The sequence below is a fragment of the Geotrypetes seraphini genome, chromosome 16 (genome assembly GCF_902459505.1).
Source record: "Geotrypetes seraphini chromosome 16, aGeoSer1.1, whole genome shotgun sequence".
In the NCBI taxonomy this organism is placed as follows: domain Eukaryota; kingdom Metazoa; phylum Chordata; class Amphibia; order Gymnophiona; family Dermophiidae; genus Geotrypetes; species Geotrypetes seraphini.
The window spans coordinates 27891623-27915143 of record NC_047099.1 but is presented as its reverse complement, the minus strand read 5'-3'; the positions used below and the strand labels follow the sequence as shown (position 1 = coordinate 27915143).

The 23521-nt window shown below is 42.4% G+C and overlaps 1 protein-coding gene across 1 annotated transcript in view; it reads right to left on the bottom strand.

Annotated features, from left to right (window-relative positions):
- Window positions 1–20230, bottom strand: part of IL6R (interleukin 6 receptor) — an 82310-nt gene extending 62080 nt beyond the window's left edge. Inside the window, exons 1-3 of the mRNA XM_033925695.1 lie at window positions 19587–20230; window positions 5255–5500; window positions 1700–1823 (exon numbers count right to left, since the gene is read on the bottom strand). Of these exons, the coding sequence (XP_033781586.1) occupies window positions 1700–1823; window positions 5255–5500; window positions 19587–19668 (452 nt within the window). The 5' untranslated portion in view covers window positions 19669–20230. The remainder of the gene's footprint in view (window positions 1–1699; window positions 1824–5254; window positions 5501–19586) is intronic.
- Between the last annotated feature and the right edge of the window lie 3291 nt (window positions 20231–23521).

The window sequence follows — 23521 nt, the reverse complement described above, 5'->3', positions numbered from 1 at the left end:
TGTGTATGAACATTTTGCTAGCTGGGAAACAGCAACAAGGCAGAGTATCATGTACACTATAGGAGCTGTTACATTGTGGCGAGTGCTAAAAACCGTGCTACGATTTTGTAAAAAAAAAAAAAAAAGGGGGGGGTAGTTTAGGATTACATATTCCATACTGGGCGAAGGTGTTTACTGTGTTCTGTGTGTACAAAAGACAAGGTTCTCTGTTAGCATTGACTGTGCAGGATCAATCTGTACTAGTCTGGCTTATTTAACTTTACAATGGATGTATTGATGTTCTACTGCTCACTGCATTATGTAAGATGTTGCCTTTTACTTCTTGTGCGATATGTTTAGTTGTTACTAAAAATCATGCTTTTCATATATGTGAGGGGAGGTGTCACATATGCTAGCTAGGTCATTGCACCCACTATTTTAGGCTGCCTTTAGGGGAGGGATTCTTGGGGCCATCTGCAAACTAGAAAGCCTTTAAAGCAGGGGTGCCCACACTTTTTGGGCTTGCGAGCTTCTTTTAAAATGACCAAGTCAAAATGATCTACCAACAATAAAAGTTTTTAAAAAACACAAAGCACATTGTACACAGAGAAAATGTTAATTATCATTTATATTCTGGGGGGTTTTCAAAGAGGTCAAGGCAGATGACTCTATGCAATGTTACCTCAGTAACAACCATACAAAAATAGACAAATATACCCCCTCCCTTTTTACTAAACCGCGATAGCAGTTTTTAATGCAGGGAGCTGCGCTGAATGCCCTGTGCTGCTCTCGATGCTCATAGGCTCCCTGCGCTAAAAAAACACTATTGCGGTTTAGTAAAAGGGGGCCATAGTGCAAAATATAGACAGCAGATATAAATTCTCAAAATGGACATATTTTGATAACTAAATTGAAAATAAAATAATTTTTCCTGCCTTTGTTGTCTGGTGATTTCATGAGTCTCGTGTTGCACTTTCTTCTTCTGACTGTGCATACAATATTTCTTCCCTTTTTTCAGTCTCCTGTATGCTTCCTCTCATCCAGACCTCATTCCCTCCCCCAACTTTTTCTTCTTCTCTCCCTGCCCCCTCCCCTTTCTTTCTTTCTGCCCCCTTTCTTTCTGTCTCCCTGCCTCCCTTTCTTTCTTTCTCTGTCCATGTCCCCTTTCTTTCTGTCTCCCTGTCCCCCCTTTCTTTCATTCTGTTTCCCTTCTTTCCTTCTGTCTCCCTGCCTGCCCCCTTTCTTTCTCCCTGCCCTCCCCCAAGCCACTGCTGCTGCCATCGGGGAACAGGCCCCCAAGCCACCGCTGCATTGGGCCGACAGCATTCCTCTTCCCGATGTCAATTCTGCCGTCGGAGAGGAAGTTCCGTCCAGCAAGGCAGCGATAGGCTGGCCCGTAACTTCCTCTCCAATGGCAGAATTGATGTCGGGGAGAGGAAGGCTGATCGTCCTGGTAGATCACGAAGGCAACGCGAGTCTATCATGGAGCCCAGGATGGGCTCCATGATCGACTCGCGTTGCCTTCGCGATCTACCGGTCGATCGCGATCAACGTATTGGGCACCCCTGCTCTATAGTATAACTGTAGCATTTTCAAAGAGAAAGTACACAGATAAGGTTCCCTTTGAAAATTAGGTACAAGATGCAGGTATATTTCATTGCCCATGAGTGAGGTAATATAATCCATTCCTCCCCCGCCCTCCCTCCATATGCATACATACCCCTTTTGTACTTGCAAAACAGCCTTTGTAACAGTGGAAATTCTCTTCAAAGGTTTCCATTCACATCTGATGTTACTGACAGGAAACTTTCGATAGCAGGTCAATTTTGGCTTTTCCAGGATTTCTGAAACAAGAGAGCCTGTTAATGATTGGGAAACAGAGGAGCACATGACTGACCTTATACATTTTTGTTTGTTTTTTGTGTGTGTTGATTGGAAGATTGATCAAAAGTGTGAGTTTAGATTATGAGTGTATCTTGAATGTGGATTAGTTGGGTCTTTCTTAAAATGAAATGAACTCCATTATATAATCTCAAGCAAATTTATTTTAAGATGTAACTGGAAGATATTTGTAGAGCACAGATTCTTTGCCCTATGGAACCATAGTAAATCTGTAACTTAGATATAAATTTGAGTTATGTGTTTATTTTATTTGACATACTGCATATCATCATGAGTATCTCTGCAGTTTATACTATAGCATTTAAAAGCTGTCAATATAGAAAAAGCACAAATCTAAAAGCCCCTTCCCACGTATATAATGCTGCAGATTGTGAACATCTGTAACATGATGCTTAACATAGAAACATAGAAACATGATGGCAGATAAAGGCCAAATGGCCCATATAGTCTGCCCATCTGCAGTAACCATTATCTCTTTCTCTCTCCGAGAGATTCCACATGCCTATCCCAGGCCCTCTTGAATTCAGACAGTCTGTCATAAGAACATAAGCAGTGCCTCTGCTGGGTCAGACCAGAGGTCCATCTTGCCCAGCAGTCCGCTCACGTGGCGGCCTGTATAGTGATCCTCTATCTATACCCTTCTATCCCTTTTTTCTTTAGGAATTCATCCAATCCCTTCTTGAACCCCAATACTGTACCCTGTCCTATCACACCCTCTGGAAGCGCATTCCAGGCATCCACCACCCTTTGGGTGAAGAAGAACTTCCTAGCATTTGTTCTGAAACTGTCCCCTCTTAATTTTTCCGAATGCCCTCTCGTTCTTGTAGTTTTCGAAGATTTGAAGAACCTGTCCCTCTCCACTTTCTCTATGCCCTTCATGATCTTGTAAGTCTCTATCATGTCCCCTCTAAGCCTCTGTTTTTCCAGGGAAAATAGCCCCAGTTTCTCTAATCTTTCATCATATGTAAGGTTTTCCATACCTTTTATCAATCGCGTCGCTCTTTTCTGAACCCTCTCGAGTATCGCCATATCCTTCTTAAGGTACGGCGACCAATATTAGACGCAGTACTCCAGAAGCGGGCACACCATCGTCTGATACAATGGCAGGATGACCTCTTTCGATCTGGTTGTAATGCCTTTCTTGATAATACCTAGCATTCTATTTGCCTTCTTAGAGGCCGCTGCGCACTGTGCCAACGGCTTCATTGTGTTGTCCACTATTACCCCCAAGTCCTTTTCTTGGGTACTTTCACCCATTACCAGCCCTCCCATCATATAACTGTATTTTGGGTTTCTGTTCCCTACATGCAAGACTTTACATTAAACTTCATCTGCCACCTCATCGCCCACTCTTCTAGCTTGTTTAGGTCCCTTTGTAGTTCCTCATAGTCCTCTTTAGTCCCAACTCCACTAAATATTTTGGTGTCGTCTGCAAATTTTATTAGTTCGCACTTCGTCTCTGTTTCTAGATCATCTATAAATACATTGAACAGCAGCAGCCCGAGTACCGACCCCTGCGGTGCAGGACACCACTCGTGACCCTCCTCCAGTCAGAGTAGTGGCCCTTCATTCCTACCCTTTGCTTCCTACCCACCAACCAATTTTTGATCCATCTATGTACGTCTCCTTCCACCCCATGGTTCTTCAGTTTCCATAGTAGGCATTCATGGAGTACCTTGTCAAAGACTTTTTGGAAATCCAAGTATACAATGTCTATGGAGTCCCCTTTGTTCATTTGTTTGTTTATTCCTTCGAAGGCACAATCTTCCCTTGCAGAAGCCATGTTGGCTTGTTTTCATCAGTTTATTTCTTTCTAGATGCTCATCAATGCTGTCTTTATCAGTGCTTCTGCCATCTTCCCCGGAACCAAAGTCAGACTTACCGGTCTGTAGTTCCCCGGGTCACCTCTCGATCCTTTTTTAAAGATGGGCGTAACATTAGTTATCTTCCAAATCTCCGGGATCACGCCTGTTTTCAGGGATAGATTACAAACCCGCTGTAGTAGTTCCGCTATTTCCTCCTTTAGTTACTTCAAAACCCTAGGGTGGATGCCGTCCGGGCCTGGAGATTTGTCACTTTTTAATCTATCTATCTGCTTATGTACGTCTTCGAGGCATACCTCCATTGATATTAATTTTTCTGCTTGATCTCCTGTGAAGATTTTTTCAGGTTCTGGCATGTTGGATGTGTCCTCTTTTGTAAATACTGATGAAAAGAACATGTTTAATCTATCCACCACTTCTTTTTCCTCCTTTACCACTCCTTTCCTATCTCCATCATTCAGCGATCCCACCTCCTTCCTTGCCAGCTGCTTCCCTTTAACACAGTGGTCTCAAACTCATGGCCCGGGGGCCACATGCACCCGCCAGGTACTATTTTGAGGCCCTCGGTATGTTTATCATAATCACAAAAGTAAAATAAAAGTTTCTTGATCATATGTCTCTGTAGCTATAAATTACAATATTATTATTAAGACTTAGCTAAAAGGAAAGATTTATAAACTATAAAGAGTTTTACCTTATGCAAAATTGTCATTTCTTTAATAAGACATTAACTATTTTTTTCTGAGGCCCTCCAAGTACCTACAAATCCAAAATATGGCCCTGCAAAAGGTTTGAGTTTGAGACCACTGCTTTACCATATCTAAAGAATGGTTTAAAATTTTGCGCTTCCCTGGCTAGCTTCTCTTCATATTCTCTTTTTGTTCTTCTGACTACGAGGTGACATTCTTTTTGATGTTTCCTGTGCTCTTTCCAGTTCTCTCCGGTTTTGACCTTTTCCATTTCCAGAATGAATATTTCTTGTCTCCTATTGCTTTCTTCACTTCTTTAGTTATCCACGCCGGGTCTTTAGTTTTGTTCTTTTTGCATCCTTTTCTAAATCTGGGGATATACAGATTTTGCGCTTCGCTCACCAAGTCCTTGAATAATGACCAGGCTTGCTCTACAGTCTGTGATTTCCTTGAGCTGTTCCTAAGTTTCTTTCTTACCATTACTCTCATCGCTTCGTAGTTTCCACCACTGTATTTCCTTAGATTACTCCTGAGTCTATCACCTTTAACTTCATTCTATGCCCTCTCATTGCAGCATTTCCTTTCAAATGAGACTCGACTCAGGCGCACTTACATTAATCCCTCCCCTGTATCCCATCAAGGACCTCCACAGGTCAGTGCTAAGCACAACCAACCTAAATAAAAAAACCAAACAAGAAACATTGTAATTACATTTCAGCACTCTTGCAACATAGATTAAATTATTTAAGTGTTCTGGATTAAGAATTTAAATTTAGACAAATTGACAAAATAAGGATATTTTGCTCAGTGAAAGCAGTTTTCCCAGCTTCTCAAACCATGTACCATTTTGTCTCCACTTACCTCCTACCAAGAGCTGAATGTTACAGACCCGCTGACCATCCCTATAACAGCTGTAGTTTCCAGAGTCTGTGGACCTCACAGATTTCAGGAGTAGTTGCTCTTTCATCATCACCCTGTTCAAAGCTTTCAGAGGCAGAGTTCGATTTTGTAGTTTCCAGGAAATGGAGGAGTTATTTGGTTTCTCATTCAGGCATGTCAGGTTAACATCCACTCCAGCTGGCCTTAGCCAGGCCTCTGCAGGAAGCACTGCACAGATAAATGTGAACAACAGATGCTATAAAAAGGCAGACATGTTGTGTGGAGACTGATGAACTGCAGCTAAACAAAAGAAAAGCTATCAAAGATCTCCTAAGATAGCCTGAAGTTCTGATTTTGGAGCATACAGCTGCTCCTTCAGAGTTATGTCTCCAGATGGGTTAATTTTGTGCCTAGCATCATAAGGCAACGTCAGCTAAAATATCAGTCCAGGTTATCCCACCATAATCCTCCAATAAGAGCTCTGCAAGACTCTTAATCAGAGTTTCCTGAAGTGTGTGTCAGGACCCCAAATGGAGTCACAAAATTCATGTTTGGGACCATGAGCTGAGTGGGCTCTCCATTGGTGCATCTTTATTCTATACTTCTAAATGTGTATGGGGAGGAGGGGGAATCAATTTTATTTGGCCATGGTCATGGGGACACTGCACAAAAAGACTGAGTTCATCTCAGTGCAATTGCGGCTTTCCATCAGCCTATTGAAGGGAAACCCCTCTCGGCCCATCCAGTGGTTTCCAGATTCATGAAAGGACTTTTAAATGTCAAACCTCCTTTCAAACCGCCTCCTGTGGTTTGGGACCTCAATGTTGTTCTTACTCAACTAATGAAGCCTCAATTTGAACAAATTGATAAGGCTCAACTGAAGTATCTCACTTGGAAAGTGTTTTTTCTCATTGCTCTCACTTCTGCTAGACAAGTCAGTGAGCTGCAAGCTTTAGTTACTGACCCACCATTCACTGTGTTCCATCATGACAAGGTGGTTCTTCGAACTCATCCGAAATTCCTCCCTAAAGTGGTCTTGGAATTTCATCTCAACCAATCCATGGTTCTTCCAGTGTTTTTTTCCAAAGCCTCATTCTCATCCTGGAGAATCAGCTCTTCATACTCTGGACTGTAAACGTGCTTTGGCCTTCTACTTGGAATGCACCAAACCACACAGAACTGCTCCTCAACTTTTTGTTTCCTGGGGATTGGAGGAGAGCGGATGTGGTCCCTATTCATAAAAGTGGTCACAGGGATGAAGCAGGAAACTACAGGCCGGTGAGCCTCTCTTCAGTTGTTGGAAAAATAATGGAAGTTTTGCTGAAAGAAAGGATAGTGTACTTCCTTGAATCTAATGGTTTACAGGATCCGAGGCAACATGGCTTTACAAAAGGTAAATCGTGCCAAACGAACCTGATTGAATTTTTTGATTGGGTGACCAGAGAGCTGGATCGAGGACATATGCTAGATGTAATTTACTTGGATTTCAGCAAAGCCTTTGATACAGTTCCTCATAGGAGGCTGTTGAACAAACTTGAAGGGCTGAAGTTAGGACCCAAAGTGGTGAACTGGGTCAGAAACTGGCTGTCGGACAGACGCCAGAGGGTGGTGGTTAATGGAAGTCGCTCGAAGGAAGGAAAGGTGAGTAATGGAGTCCCTCAGGGATCAGTGCTGGGGCCAATCCTGTTCAATATGTTTGTGAGTGGCATTGCTGAAGGGTTAGAAGGAAAAGTGTGCCTTTTTGCAGATGATACCAAGATTTGTAACAGAGTAGACACCGAAGAGGGAGTGGAAAATATGAAAAAGGATCTGCAAAAGTTAGAGGAATGGTCTAATGCCTGGCAACTAAAATTCAATGCAAAGAAATGCAGAGTAATGCATTTGGGGATTAATAATAGGAAGGAACCGTATATGCTGGGAGGAGAGAAGCTGATATGCACGGACGGGGAGAGGAACCTTGGGGTGATAGTGTCCGAAGATCTAAAGGTGAAAAAACAGTGTGACAAGGCAGTGGCTGCTGCCAGAAGGATGCTGGGCTGTATAAAGAGAGGCGTAGTCAGTAGAAGGAAGAAGGTGTTGATGCCCCTGTATAGGTCATTGGCAAGGCCCCACTTGGAGTATTGTGTTCAGTTTTGGAGACCGTATCTGGCGAAAGATGTAAGAAGACTTGAGGCGGTCCAGAGGAGGGCGACGAAAATGATAGGAGGCTTGCGCCAGAAGACGTATGAGGAGAGACTGGAAGCCCTGAATATGTATACCCTAGAGGAAAGGAGAGACAGGGGAGATATGATTCAGACGTTCAAATACTTGAAGGGCATTAACGTAGAACAAAATCTTTTTCAGAGAAAGGAAAATGGTAAAACCAGAGGACATAATTTGAGGTTGAGGGGTGGTAGATTCAAAGGCAATGTTAGGAAATTTTATTTTACGGAGAGGGTGGTGGATGCCTGGAATGCGCTCCTGAGAGAGGTGGTGGAGAGTAAAACTGTGACTGAGTTCAAAGAAGCATGGGATGAACACAGAGGATTTAGAATCAGAAAATAATATTAAATATTGAACTAAGGCCAGTACTGGGCAGACTTGCACGGTCTGTGTCTGTATATGGCCGTTTGGTGGAGGATGGGCTGGGGAGGGCTTCAATGGCTGGGAGGGTGTAGATGGGCTGGAGTAAGTCTTAACAGAGATTTCGGCAGCTGGAACTCAAGCACAGTACAGGGTAAAGCTTTGGATTCTTGCCCAGAAATAGCTAAGAAGAAAAAAACTTAAAAAATTTAAATTGAATCAGGTTGGGCAGACTGGATGGACCATTCAGGTCTTTATCTGCCGTCATCTACTATGTTACTATGTTATGTGAGACATGTATATAAAAATGTGTAATTGAAATAGAATTTTGTATGGAGAGTTTGCACATTAGTTGATTTTATGGGAGGTTTTTCTGATTTGGGAGGTTTTTCTGATTAATGATGGATTGATAATTTTGTTCTCTGAGCACTGATTTTAAGAGCAGTGATAGAGTTCCTCAAGTCTTTTCCTCCCAATAATCAATTAGTATTCCACAATATTTAATGGAAGGAGGAGAAAGGAGTAGCTTAGTGGTTAGAGCAACAACCTTTTCACCCTGAGGTTGTGAGTTCAAATCCCACACTGCTCCTTGTGACCCTGGACAAGTCACTCTATCCAGGGACGTTAGATTGTGAGCCCACCAGAAGAGATACCCGATTGTAATCCACTTAGATAACTTTGATGGACAATATATAAATAAATTATCAGTATATTCTTTTGTGAGTAAGCCTTTTGCCTATTGTTTTTTTGTGTGTGTTTTCTATATGGAGCAATACAGAGGCATTAGGTTATTCTTCATTTAATCTTTATTCCTTTCTCAGTAATACCTAACTTTCTGTTTACTTTTATGACTGGCAGTGCACACTGTGCAGACGATTTCAGGCATTGTTTACAATGACGCCTAAATCATTTTCCTAATCAAATATCAATTTATTTTTGAGATACACAGTTCAGTCACATTATTATGACCACCTGCTAATATCCAGAATAACTGCTTCTGGCAGCATGGACAGCAGCATCAATAAGATGTTGGGTGGTTGCTAGAGGTATCTGAAGCCATCCGACAGTTGCTGACAGGTGTGTGGTGGTGGATCCAGTCGTCAAACATGCAAATCAAGGTGGTTCCAAATATGCTCAATTAGGTTAAGGTCTAGGGAATTTAGAGGCCAGGGAAGTAGCTGGAAGTCTTGGTCGTGCTCTGCAAACCACTCGCAAACAATTCTGGTGGTATGACATATCCTGTTGAAAGATGCCATAGGGAAGACCGTCGACATGTATGGGTGTACTTGATCGGCAAGGATGGAGAGATGCCCATATCAGCTGAGAATGCCTTCCAGAAATATCAAAGGACCCAGATCACACCAAGAAAACATTCTGCAGACCATAACACTGCCGCCACCAGCTTGTGTATGTACATTCTACAGTGATGATAACATGTACTCAAAAGATTTTGATATACCGTATTTTTCACTCCATAAAACGCACCTGATCATAAACGCACCCTAGATTTAGAGGAAAACAATTAAAAAAAAAAAACCATACTGAACCCAGGCTCTGCACCCAGCCTCTCTTACTCCCTGCCAGGCTATGCACCCTGACCCCCCAGTACCTTTTTACCCCCCCCCCCCGCCCTGTTGTACGTTTTAAAAACACCCTTAGAGGCTGCATGCCAATGCATCCATTATATCCTATGGATGTGTTGGCATGCATTAGCATTTAGCGTGCACTAAATCGGCTACCACACCTTAGTAAAAGGACTACATAATTAGCCATGTATTGCAAAATTACATCTGGGTTTTTTTAATATATATATTATATATATAAAATTTTTAGGGATCAGAATATATTTTTGGTTTTAGAATTCTTATCATAAATTCACAATTCAGTATAGATTGGATTGCTTTATTCTTTCAAGATTTCAAAAGGATTAATATATTTTATTTGTTTGTGTTTTCAATTTATCTTTTAATATGTCAATGGTATTGTATGTTTATATTTTTAGCTTATCAATTATATTTATTACACAATCTATTTGGCATTGATTTCAAGAAGTTAGTGGTGACCAGGTTGTATAATTACAGTGGTACCTTGGGTTTGCGAGCATAATTCATTCCAGAAGCATGCTCGCACCCAAAGTACTTGTATAGCAAAGCAACTTTCCCCATAGGCCATAATGGCAACTCGGATGATTCATTCCATCCGACCCCTGAGCCGACCCCGGGAATCAGCAGTATTGCTCCCCCAGAGACCACCGGTGCTTCTCCCTCCCATCGCGATCTCGAGTCTCATGAGAATCTCGGAGAGGGTGAGATCCAGAAGGCCTTGAGCATGCGCAGATGCTCAAGGCCCAGCAGCATCCCAGCAGAAAACTGGCGGCAGGCACATTCTAACACCGACGGCGCACAGGTAAAGACAGGGCCGGTCAGTGTGTGTGTGTGTGGGGGGGGGAGATGGCGATCATGAAGGGAGGGAGAAGCACCGGTGGCTTCAGGGGGAGCAATACTGTCAATTCCCAGGAACGGGTGGGGGCTTGCAAATCGAGTCAATGCTCGTCTTGCAAAACACTTGCAAACCGCGTTACTGTATTCTATAATTTAACCTTATTTTACATCAGTTTTATTTATGTATTTCTTAATGTTTTTGGATTATATGTGCAATATATATGTATTGATTTTATTCTTTCCATATTCATATAACATGTGATATTAATTCCATCTTGTTCATTTTACATATAAAAGTTTTTAAAAAATTTATTTTGCACTATGATTTCCTTGAGAAATTTGGCTGTCAGTACTTCTTTCAGTACGTTACTAAAGGTCTTTTTCAAGACTACCTGAAATAGAGATACCACTGTAATATCCTGTTATCAGTTTGATATATCCCCTGAGGAAAGCAGTGGTCACTCGGAGAAATTGAGAGGGGACAGGTTTAGAACAAATGCTAGGAAGTTCTTTTTTACCCATAGGGTGGTTAACACATGGAACGCACTTCCGGAGGTTGTGATAGGGTTCAAGGAAGGTTTAGATAGGTTCCTAAAGGATAAAGGGATTGAGGGGTACAGATAGAAGTAGAGGTAGGTTATAGAAATGGTCAGGAACCACTTCACAGGTCATAGACCTGATGGGCCGCTGCGGGAGCAGACCGCTGGGCACGATGGACCTCTGGTCTGACCCAGTGGAGGCAACTTCTTATATTCAGTGTTCTGCCGAAACCAGAATCCTAGTTGGGGCTATTCTTAGGAACTTTCAATAAAATCCCTTGTGTTGCATTGTGACATCGGCTTTGCCTTTCTTTTGTTTTGCTTCTTGCAGTGCTGGTCAAAGGAAGACTTATCTTTTTCTGTCAAATAGTATCTTAAATTTTCAACCAGATTACTCATGTTTAGAGAATGACACAGGGAAACAAATCTGTCCCCGTCACTGGACCACCGTCCCCTTCACCACCCCGACCTCGAACCTGCCATCCCCTTCACTGCCCAACCCCATTTCCGCTGTGTCCTACACTGCCCTGTCCCCATTCCTGCTGTCCCCTTAACCGCCCCATCCCCACAGCATCCACCCTACCCTCACCACCCTTCAGCGTCCTGAGAATTTCCCTCCCCCTTACCTTCACGGCGTAAAGAAACTTAAGGGAGGGAAGGCGCACGGTCACCGATCACGTGTGTGGCCCCTTCCTTCCTTCCCTCCCTACCTCTGGCCAAATCTATCTCCTTCCCTCCCACCCCCTTACCATCACGGCGCTTTAGAAAAACAACAGAGGTTCAACAAAACCCATCTCCCCTCCCTTTCACAAATATCCTCTTCACTATTGTGAAAACTGAACAAACCAAATTACTACAGAATGCTACATAGAAAAACCAAGCTAACAGAATACTTTAGTCACACATGACAAGAATAATGTTAGGGGAGTACAACTAGGGCAACTGCCCCCTGGTCAGAGTAAGAGCCCTAAGCCAGCTGGAAGCTAAAGAAGCACAGCCTGGACTTTGCGGTCCCCAATTATGTCTAATACCAGCTCTAGCAGGATACATATTTCAAATCTGAAATATTCTAATCACAAAATATAAATTAAATTTTTTTTTTGTCTGGTAATTTATTCTTCAAATCACATTGGTCTCAGGCTTTGGTTTTAGGTACCTTCTGTCTTCATCGTGGCATGGCTGGCTCCTGAAGGTAAAATTGGCATAAGAGGAGCTGGGGAGAAGATGCCGAGTTTGACACGGGCACAATTTTTTTTACCACAGGAGTAAGACTTTTCACCACTTCCATGGGGCGGTAAAAGGTCTTGTCCCCCATTCCCATGGGGTGGTGAAAGGTCTTGTCCCCATTCCTGCAGTGAACCAGTTGCAAATGTCTCCATTCCTGTGGGTTTACTGCGGTGACCCGCGGTTTACTGCGGTAAACGGTCCCCGTGTCATTCTCTACTCCTGATATCAGCACTCATATTCACCACACTGAAACCTAAGTACAGCTACCAACAAACAATATAGGAATGAATTTCCTTGTGCTTTAGGAAATACTGGAAAAAGACTGAAACAGGACACACCTACCCTGATGAAAATGGCATCAACACATGAAAGTCAAGACATATCGGATCTGATCCTTGCAGAACTCTCAACAATTAAATCAGTGATAGTGCATCTAATAGCACACTTCAGTCGTATATGCCTCTGAATCTCGCTGTGTGCCCAGAGCAGAAAGGGGAACTTTTGAAGGAGTAGTGAGGGCAGGAGGTGGGTGGGATATGGGCCAACCTACACTTAGTTGTACTGCAGGGATAATCAAAAGTTTTACCAGGCTGCCTGGACGGGACTTATATGTTGTGACTTAGATGATATAAAACCAGGTCTAAGGGCTGGATTCTGTATAGGACACCTGGTCTCAGAAGCCGCCTAAGTTTTTTCTTTTGCTGATATACTTGAAAGTCACTGCATGGTATATATAATGCAATTTGCTCTTAGCTTCAGTAGGATTGGAAGGTGAACTCTTCACCCAAGGGAGGTTTTTCAGCCTTCCTTATAGAGTTTCAATATCTCTGAGTATTTTTATAAATCCGAGTTTGATCACTCTCTATAGGTTCTGTTACCAATTTAGGTCAGTTGTACAACTAGATAAGAATTCAATCTCAGCAAGATTTCTTCAGATTCACTCTCTTCCTCTATTCTAACTTCTTTTTTTTTTTTTTAATTCTTGCTGAGCTGACAGTCTCTGATATTACTGATTCACTGCTCACTTCCTTTTCTGTGTTTGTTTCAGTTAATTGTCTTGTCAAAACTAACTGCTTAACACTTTTTTTAATATACAAATGATTGCTTCATAGTTATTTATTTGGGTCTTGCTCACATGTTTTTAGTAGTAGCTCAAATTGAGCTATATTCAGATACACTAAGGGCTCCTTTTACTAAGGTGTGCACGCCTCCATAGAGCTTACGTTAATATTTTTCATGTAGCCTTAGTAAAAGCATAGAAACATAGAAATAGACGGCAGATAAGGGCCCACGGCCCATCTAGTCTGCCCACCTTAATGTCCCTCCCCTACCTTTGCCCTGTGAATAGATCCCATGTGCCGATCCCATTTGGCCTTAAAATCAGGCACGCTGCTGGCCTCAATCACCTGTAGTGGAAGACTATTCCAGCGATCAACCACTCTTTCAGTGAAAAAGAATTTCCTGGTGTCACCTCGTAGTTTCCCGCCCCTGATTTTCAACGGATGCCCTCTTGTTGTCGTGGGACCCTTGAAAAAGAAGATATCTTCCTCCGCCTCGATGCGGCCCGTAAGATACTTGAACGTCTCGATCATGTCCCCCCTCTCTCTGCACTCCTCGAGCGAGTATAGCTGTAATTTGTCAAGCCGTTTTTCATATGGTAGATCCTTGAGTCCCGAGACCATCCGGGTGGCCATTCTTTGCACCGACTCCAGTCTCAGCACATCCTTGCGATAATGCGGCCTCCAGAATTGCACACAGTATTCCAGGTGGGGCCTCACCATGGATCTATACAATGGCATAATGACTTCTGCCTTACGACTGACGAAACCCCTTCGTATGCAGCCCATGATTTGTCTTGCCTTGGACGAAGCCTGCTCCACTTGATTGGCAGACTTCATGTCCTCACTGACGATTACCCCCAAGTCTCGTTCTGCTACCGTTTTTGCTAGGATCTCGCCATTAAGGGTATAAGACTTGCATGGATTCTGGCTGCCCAGGTGCATAACTTTGCATTTTTTGGCATTGAAGTTGAGTTGCCATGTCCTAGACCATCGCTCCAGTAGGAGTAGGTCGTGCATCATGTTGTCGGGCACTGAATCTTCGTCTGTTGTGCATTTGCCCACTACATTACTAAGTTTGGCGTCATCGGCGAATAATGTTATTTTACCTCGAAGCCCTTCTGCCAAGTCTCTTATAAAGATGTTGAATAGGATTGGGCCCAAGACTGAGCCCTGTGGTACTCCACTAATCACCTCCGTCATTTCGGAGGGGGTGCCGTTCACTACCACCCTTTGGAGCCTACCTCCAAGCCAGCTCCCAACCCATTTCGTCAATGTGTTACCTAATCCTATAGAACTCATCTTGCTCAGTAACCTGCGGTGTGGTACGCTATCGAATGCTTTGCTAAAGTCCAGGTACACGATGTCCAGGGACTCCCCTATATCCAGCTTCCCCGTTACCCAGTCAAAGAAGCTGATCAGGTTGGATTGGCAGGATCTCCCCTTAGTAAATCCATGTTGTCGGGGATCCCGTATATTCTCTTCATCCAGGATCTTATCTAATTGGTGTTTGATTAGAGTTTCCATTAGTTTGCTCACTATCGATGTTAGACTCGCTGGTCTGTAGTTTGCTGTCTCCATCTTTGAGCCTTTCTTGTGGAGTGGAATGACGTTAGCCGTCCTCCAGTCCAACGGGACGCTGCCTGTACTAAGGGAGAGGTTGAAGAGCGCGGACAGTGGCTCTGCCAAGACATCACTCAGCTCCCTAAGCACCCTGGGGTGCAGGTTGTCCGGCCCCATTGCTTTGTTAACCTTGAGCTTTGACAGCTCACCGTAGACACTGCTGGGCTTAAACTCAAAGCAGACCTAAGTATTTCTCTTTCATCAAAGCTTATAATCTAAGGCAGTGGTTCTCAACCTTCCTAATGCCGCAACCCTTTAATACAGTTCCTCATGTTGTGGTGACTCCCAATCATAAAATTATTTTTGTTGCTACTTCATAACTGTAATTTTGCTACTGTTATGAATCGTAATGTAAATATCTGATATGCAGGATGTATTTTCATTGTTATAAATTGAACATAATTAAAGCATAGTGATTAATCACAAAAACAATATGTAATTATATACTGCAAAATATTTATTTCTAATTAGAAATAAATGTATGTGGGTGTATCTGCATGTGGGCGGACCCGCCTGGAGATAGATAGAAAAGCGGTGTCTCGGTTCCTAAGACCACTATTCTTCAACCTTTTGACACCTATAGACTGGTGGAGATAAAATAATTATTTTGTGGACCGGCACCAGTCTGCGGATCAACAGTTGAAGATCACTGGGCTAAGTCATGCCCATCTCCACTCAATCTCTGCCCCAGACCCCGCCCCATAATAGTACTAATTGTAACACCATTTTTTCCATTAATTTTTCATATATACACACAATATAATTATATTAACAATACATAATGGTTAACCACAAAATTAAAATACACAAAGCATACTGTATGCTTTTTAACATTCATTCCTACCAGAAAACAGATAACCCCATGCAAATGCAGGACCAAAAACTAAAAGTACTAATATTTACAAACAAACCCTAAGATGCAAGACTCTGCAAGCAGTACAACCCCAGAGGAAAAAACAAATGCATTTCTTCCTGAACAGACAAATCAATCACTAAATAAAAAAAATAAAAGCATTTCCCCTACCGTTGTTGCCTCTCTCCCTTGATGTGCCTTGCCTTCTGGCCTGCCCCCACGGTGTTATCTTTGGGCTGGTCCAGTGTGCGATCAATGCAGCGTCTTCGGGCCGGCTCCCTGAGTGCTGCATTGCACAAAGTTGTGGGCAGTGTCCCGCACCTCATCTGGAAGCCTTCCCTCTGACATTGCGACATCAGAGAGAAGGTTTCCGGATTAAGCGCAGGCTGCGCGTAGGAGCCTTTTCCCATGGCTTTGTGCACTGCAGCACTCAGGAAGCCAGCCCGAAGATGTTGCATTGATCACACCATGGACCGTCGGCTGAAGAACACTGTCTTGGACCTGATGGACGTGCCAGCCCTCCGGACCGGCACTGGTCCATGGACTGGCAGTTGAAGAACACTGCTTAAGACCATCGGAAATATGTGTTTTCTGATGGTCTTAGGCGACCCCTGTGAAAGGGTTATTCGACCCCCAAAGGGGTCACGACCCACAGGTTGAGAACCGTTGATCTAAGGCCTCCTTTTACTAAGTCACAGGCGCAAGTGCCATGTGGCAAATGATCCTTTGATCTCTATAGGCATCAGAGTATTTACTGCGCCAGCCCACTTTGCTGGCTTTAGTAAAAGATGGGGTAAGTTTATAGCTGAGGCAATAGAGGATTAATGATTTTTTTCCACTAGACCAGTGTCTCTCAAACTATTTTTTAGCTTCAGCACACTAAACAGAGCAAATGTTTTGTAGTGGCACATTATAATTTAAATTATAAAATTGCAAACCAACAAAAAATTAAACTTGAGCGTTATTTATTTAAAGTTCTTTAAGTTATATATGAGTAATTGTAACAACGGTGAAACTAAAGTAGATAGAATAGAATTGCTAATCAATGCGATGGATATGCTTGTTTTTGAGTGCAAATTAACTCAAAATGCAATAATCGACAAGCAAACACGCATTTCATCATCCACCATCTGCAGTCTTTCTCTTTTTTTCAATTTATTTTCTGTCAGAGCTGAAAATCGAAGTTCGCAAAAATAAGAAGATCCAAACAGTAACAAAGCCTCGATCGCTTTGTTGCTCATTAGGATAACTACTGCATTTTCAAGGACTGATCACGTCAAAGAATGATGCTTATCTGGGTGGTTGTATCCTTATGCACACAGACGCTCATAACATTGCGACATACATGTCATTTATTCTAGTGTATACTTATGAAGAGTATTTTTAAAATTAACATTTTTGAATCTCTTATGGCACACCTGGAATCTCTTCGGGGCACACCATTGTGCCTTGGCACACAGTTTGAGAGACACTGCCCTAGACAGTAGCCTAATGGTTAAAGGCTGAGAACCAGGGAAGCCTATTTCATATTCCACCTTGGGTAAATGACTTAAATGTCCATTGCCTCAGGTAAGGGAGTCTTTTACAAAAGCATAACGCATGCTAAAGGCTAAGAAGGCCAGAAGTATACAATAGGCTCCTTAGATTGTAAGCTTTTTAGAATATAACTCGCTTTGAGCTAATACTAATCAGGATTTTTTAATCACGCTTCTCTAGAATAAGTTCAAGACAATTTACAAGTTGAGGCCCATGCAACATCATAGAGAAAAGTTACATCAGATAGAAGAAGGTAGAACTGTCATAAAAGGGAGCGGGTTACAATACATTGTGGAGGAGGCCCATGCTACATCATGGGAACAGTTATATCATATGGAAGTAGAGAGGGTAGAACTGTTACAATAGAGAGAAATCTCAGAATACTTTGGAGGGCGGCAACATTGTTGCAAGAAGGGAGGCAGTTACATTGTATTGTGGAGAGCAGATACAATATCAGGAGAGAGTGCAGAGTCCCTGAGTTAAAAGGAACTGATCAAATTGATAAGTTTTTAATCTTTTCCTAAGGTGAGGTAGTTCTGTTCAGTTCTTATGAATGTTGGAAGGGTATTCCAGGTTCCTGTAGCAACGTACGTAAAGAGGGTGTTGAATATCCACTTGTATTTCACACCCTTGGATACTACTTTAGGCCAAAAATTAGCCTGATTGCAGTGTTCTATATCAGTTGGAGTTTGTACATTTGGGAGGAAGTTATGCCCGCATACAGAGAATTGCAATAGTCGTGCTGTATTAGGACTAGTATCTGAACTAGAATTGCAAAGTGGTTGCCATAGAAGTAAGGCTTGATCAGCCTTAGTTGCTTTAAGCTGTACAAGCAGTACCCCCCCCCCCCCCCGAGGTTGGATATTTGAGTTTTTTAGGAAAGTGTGGAGTCAAGCAGGATTCTAAGCAAAACCTGGACAAAGTGCCAGGTTATGAAAAGCCTTCTGGACACCCAGACATGTCCGGGGAAAGCTGGACATCTGGTAACCCTACGTTGAGGCTATAAATTAGGACCCACAGTAGAACATATCTACCCTACCATTTCTAGGCTCTGCAATTCAGAGACATGCAAAATAAGAATTAACACTCTAGAATACCTCCAGCTGCTTGTGTAGTGCAAAAATATTTGCAGGACAGAAACCTAGGTGAGAAAAAAGGTCAGCTGGATTTCCCACCAACATCTGCACTTTTAGGTGTTTTTGTCTTAAGTCTTTCTATACAGAAGAGTTACAGACATTGGTTATGGCCAGGTACAAGTGACCTGGATTGGCCACCATGAGAACGGGCTACTGGGCTTGATGGACCATTGGTCTGACTCAGTAAGGCTATTCTTATGTTCTTATAGCAAAAAGAGATGGCATGCTATTCTTTGTTTCAAGGAAAAGCAAGCTAAAGTCATGTTATCTGAGATGTTCTTCAGGTGTTATTACTGTAGTGAGCAGGCCTTGGTGTACAACTCCATCTCATTTCTCTGCAAGCCAACTTGACCCCCCATCCTAGAAAATGTCTCGGGGAGACACCCACTAAGTTATACTAAGTCACACACTGAGACCTACTCTCTAGAGACACCTGAAGAACATTGAAATGTAGAAAGTCAAACATGTCATTTGTCAGACTAGGACTTTATTTTAGTATAAATCTGTTTATTTTGTTATGATTCGATAAATCTGAGTATATATATCTACAAATGAAAAAATGACAAGCTGGAAATATAAATTCACTTGCAGTTTACTATTTCTTGTTTTCCCCTTGGATATACGAACAGAGAAGCCATCCTTACTGCAGAACCTTTGTGTGCATGCATCTGACAGGCTTTCCCTACCTAGCACAAAAATTCTGCCCCCTTTGAATGTGCTTCTCATTTGCGAATATCTCATTAATCGTATGGTAGAAGCCATGTACTTAGCCCTTGGTATGCTGGTTTATCATGTGGCTTTCTACATCAATATCCACCCCCCACCCCCTTTAGATTTACACTTGCTCTTAGTCAAAAAGATTAAGCAATAGCCGATTTCACTTGTTGGACTTGAATGGGCCGAGCTGTAAGTATAGAATCCTCGGCTGCCTGAAGTAGTTACTGTTACACCACCAAATCAGTTCAAGTAAATGGGTAAAGCTTTCAGAGGAAAGATCATGATGGGTAGGAAACAGCTAACATTAGAGCATCGTGCTAACCTATGATGTAAAGCCTGCTGCTGGATTTCCAGTGATGGATAGATTTCTTTCACCACTGCAGAAGCGCTTGTGAATACACTGTGTTCTCATCCTCTCCCAATCTCGTCCATAGGGAGGTCGGTAAAGCAGCAAACCCCTGAACACCATATGTAACAGTTTACCTTCCTCACCAGTTGCTGGGAAAGGAAATGTAATGAATCACTTAAAAAAAATAAAAATACCGTACCCTCAGACTTCACAACTCTAGAGATGTGGAAAGAATGAAGTTAATTAAAAAGGACATTCAGATATGAGTTTTACCTGGTTTGGGACATTGCCTCATCTGGAAACTCTTTGAGGCCAGAAGCAGAGAAATAGCCATGGTACAAGCCAGAGGCCACATGATTTAGATTCCAGACTCCACTTTCAAGCATAATACACCGCTGTAGAGACCCCGCAGTTCCCAGAGAACACAAGGAAATATTCTAGCCCTGCGTAAGCTTTGTATCTTCAGATCAGTTTCTGGTAAGAGTCTAGAATGGCTTCTGGCATCCGTAGTCTGAAATACTTTATGCTGGGCAGGGTGCTATGAGACACACTTGCTTGCACACTCCCTCCCTCTGCTACTTAGACATAAAATGAAGCAGCTCTAGCAACAGGAAAACACAGGAGGAACTAACAAGACTTCAGGCTGCTGCACTGATCATTGTGAAAATCAGAACTGCTGATGGCTTAGAAGCTTTCTTTATCACCACCACAATAGAAGGAAGAACTCATGAAAAACCCAGTTTACTTCTCCACAAAGAAGGAGAAAGCTGCAAAACTTTGGCCACACTGGAACAAGATTCATCTTTCTCACTGCTAATCTGTTAGCTCAACCTTCACTGCAGAAAATTCTTGGTCAGAAGGAGCCTTTCAGCTTTGTGATGGAGCAGTAGACATTCACAGGAGCTTCAGAAAACAAACAAAATTTCAGACACATGGGAGCAGGATGGCACTGACTGAGCAATAGATTAATCACTAACTTCTCTACAGTGCTGGTCATTAGTCCCCTAAATTATTAACCAAGCGTTTTAAAGGTCAAGGATAATTCTTTTATAAAATGAACCTTGCAAAAAAACAAAAAAAAAACCCAACAAACTGTCAGGTTATTTCAATCTCCCCCAGGTTTGGACTTTCCTTGAGCAAACTGCCATGGATCCTGAGATTTTAAAAACATTACATAAGAATATAAGAGTTGGCATACTCAGAAAGACCGAAGGTCCATCAAGCCCAATATCCTGTTTCCAACAGTGGCCAACCCAAGTCACAAGCACCTGGCAAAGATCCCATGGATTACAACTGATTTTATGCTGCTTATCCTAGGAATAAGCAGAGGATTTCCCCAAGATATCTTACAGCTTATGGACTTTACTTTTAGGAAATTATCTAGACCTTTTTTTAAACCTTGCTAAGTTAACTGCTTTCACCAAGTTCTCTGGCAACAAATTCTAGAGTTTAAACACTGAGGACTAGATTCGCAAAACCGCCTTTAATGACAGACGCTAAACAAGCTTCAGCCAGTTTAGCGTGGCAGTATTTTACCGCCCGATTATCAGAACGGCTCATCGTGGTCTTTTCTGAGCTTCCTAACAGCCTCCAACTCTGCCATGCAAATGAATTACAATGAGGTCATTAATATTAAAATGGTAGTAAAATGGACCTATTAATATTTAAATTAACATTCTGGGCAATTCTCTATCATCGCCGGCTATTGATGACCAAAAATTACTGGCTAGTCGGGGGGTGCCAGTACTGTGAAAAGCGCATCTGGCATATGTTTCTGGCTGTGGCGCATGATAAAATTTAGAAAAAAAATATACCATTCACATAAATTACAGTACTATAATAGTTTGGGGGGGGGGGGGGAATCTCAAAAGCACATGCCTTAGGTGCATGTATTACAGATTAGAAATAAACCGCTGAACGATCATGTACTTCAACTATAGGAGCAATCCAAAGAACTGTGGAAACTACAATGTTCTTGACTTTCCTTTTATTTCTTGCAAAAATCTTCAATTTCAAAATATATCCACATTGGTTACAGCAATGTTGGACAGACCCGACACGGGCTGTGTTTTGGCAAACAAGCCTTCCTCAAGGGTCCTATAAGGTTGATACAAGGCAATGTATAATAAGAACGAGTATATTTAATTATGTGGAAGCGTGAACGGTGACCAGTGAGAGCAGTGCATAGTAATGGTGAAACGGACTATTCCATATCACATGATATTTGCGAATGTGAAGGATTTGTGTGTCACAGTACCCATGGTGAATTATGACCGATTGTTGGACAATATAAAAGTGAAACAATCCATATGCCATGTCATATAATATTTACTGATGTGAAGAAAGAGAGGGCATGGAAAACATTTATGAAACAATATGAAAGGGGAGCAGTCCATGCAATAAGAGTGGTATTGTGGTGTTGAGGCTGGTCATGTGATAATTTGGACAGTTAAAAGAGTTGGTGAAAATGTATGGAAACCAGTAAAAGGTGCATCTAACTGTGTGAAGCAAATGTGATTGTAATAAGAAAATTAAAAAATTGCTCCGAGTCCTAAGAAAAAGGGGGGTTACATACCAAGAGGGATTTGTTGGCGAAATATGCCGTAAGTTATGATATGCTGTATTTTCCGGGTGTCACATAGGCGGATTTCACTACAGGTTTGTTTCTACTAAAGCATTTGGTCCATTTCTTTGCCATTCTTTGGGGTAGATATGTACATAAATTGGAATTTGCGATACCTACACCTTTGAAATAAAGGATTATTATTTCTCTTCTTTTTTTATAACTATATGTGCAACTATCCTCGGTTGTAGCAATAACCCTTGGGGTCTAGTTTAATCGTATATTACCGCATCATTAAGTTTAGCTGGGCCAAGGCCTTTATCTACCATTAGCCCCTAAGAATTTGTGATAGAGTCAGACCAGTACATCCATTTTGTTGATTTTTTGTTTTATGCTTTCATCCTTACAGAGCTCTTCCTTAATACTAGAAAGCTGAAGAAAGATAGGGCAGGCTCTAAATCTCCAAGTAGTGTGCCTTAAAACTAAAGCACCACAATAATTGTTCTAAATAAGTCATCCTGATTGTTGGTGTGGGAATTGGCTAAGTATACTTGATTATTGGGTTGTCTATATATATCAGTAGTAAACTCTAGGGTGGGTGAGGCTAAAATCACTAATTCAGCAGAGAACCAAGTAGATAATAATCAAACTTCCTAAAAAAAATTAAAGGAAAAGAGGGTTTTAAATTTTTGCTTGCTGAAAGTAGTGCAGAAGATTGAAGGGAAAGTATTAGATTCTATGCTAAAAGCAAAATCAGGGATATACAATTCAGGATTACTTAGTTCTTAGAGATTTGCAGTACTATAAGCACATTCTCCCATCAAGGCTTTTGTCCCAGGAAATGACCCCTCCTAGCTAGATGCTGGTTCAAGGCAACTATTCAAATGGTCCAATGACAAGCCAAATCTTTATTCAAATGGACCAATAGCAAGCCAAATCCTTAAGCTCCCTATACTACAGAGCTGAGCAGGCGAAGATACAGGAACATAAGAATAGCCTTATTAGGTCAGACTAATGGTCCATCAAGCCCAGTAGCCCGTTCTCACTGTGGCCAATCCAGATCACTAGTACCTGGCCAAAACCCAAGGAGTAGCAATGGATCACTTCCAGAACCCACTGATTAGATGTGATGTCTGCCCACTGTGGATTAAAGTCTCTCAACAGGGCGCCCACCGGAACCAAGACAGGTGCCGGCAAGGAGTCATTGTGCAGGATGGGTGGCAGGGGACCTAGCGGGGGCACAACCTGCACCCCAGCGGGCCCCACAAAAGTACTGCATGCGCTGGAAGAACCTGCCTTTGAGAGCCCAGGAGACTGAAAAGAAGCAGCCCCTCAACTGGAGCAGAAATGGCGGCAATCACGCCCAAGCCCATGAGCAGTGCCACCTCGAGCCAGCGGCCTAGGCCTATCCTCAGGCAAACGAGGCACTTTAGAATCAGTGAAAGTCTGAACCAACTGGTCCAGGTCCTCACCAAACAAGAAAGATCCTTTAAAAGGAAAAACTTTTGTCAACTTAGCTTTGGACGCCGAATCCACGAACCAAGCGAGAAGCTACAAGGTACGGCTTGCTGCCACTCCTAAGGCCAGAGACTTGGCAGAAGCTCGCAAGAGATCATACATGGCATCCGAGAGATAAGAAGCACCC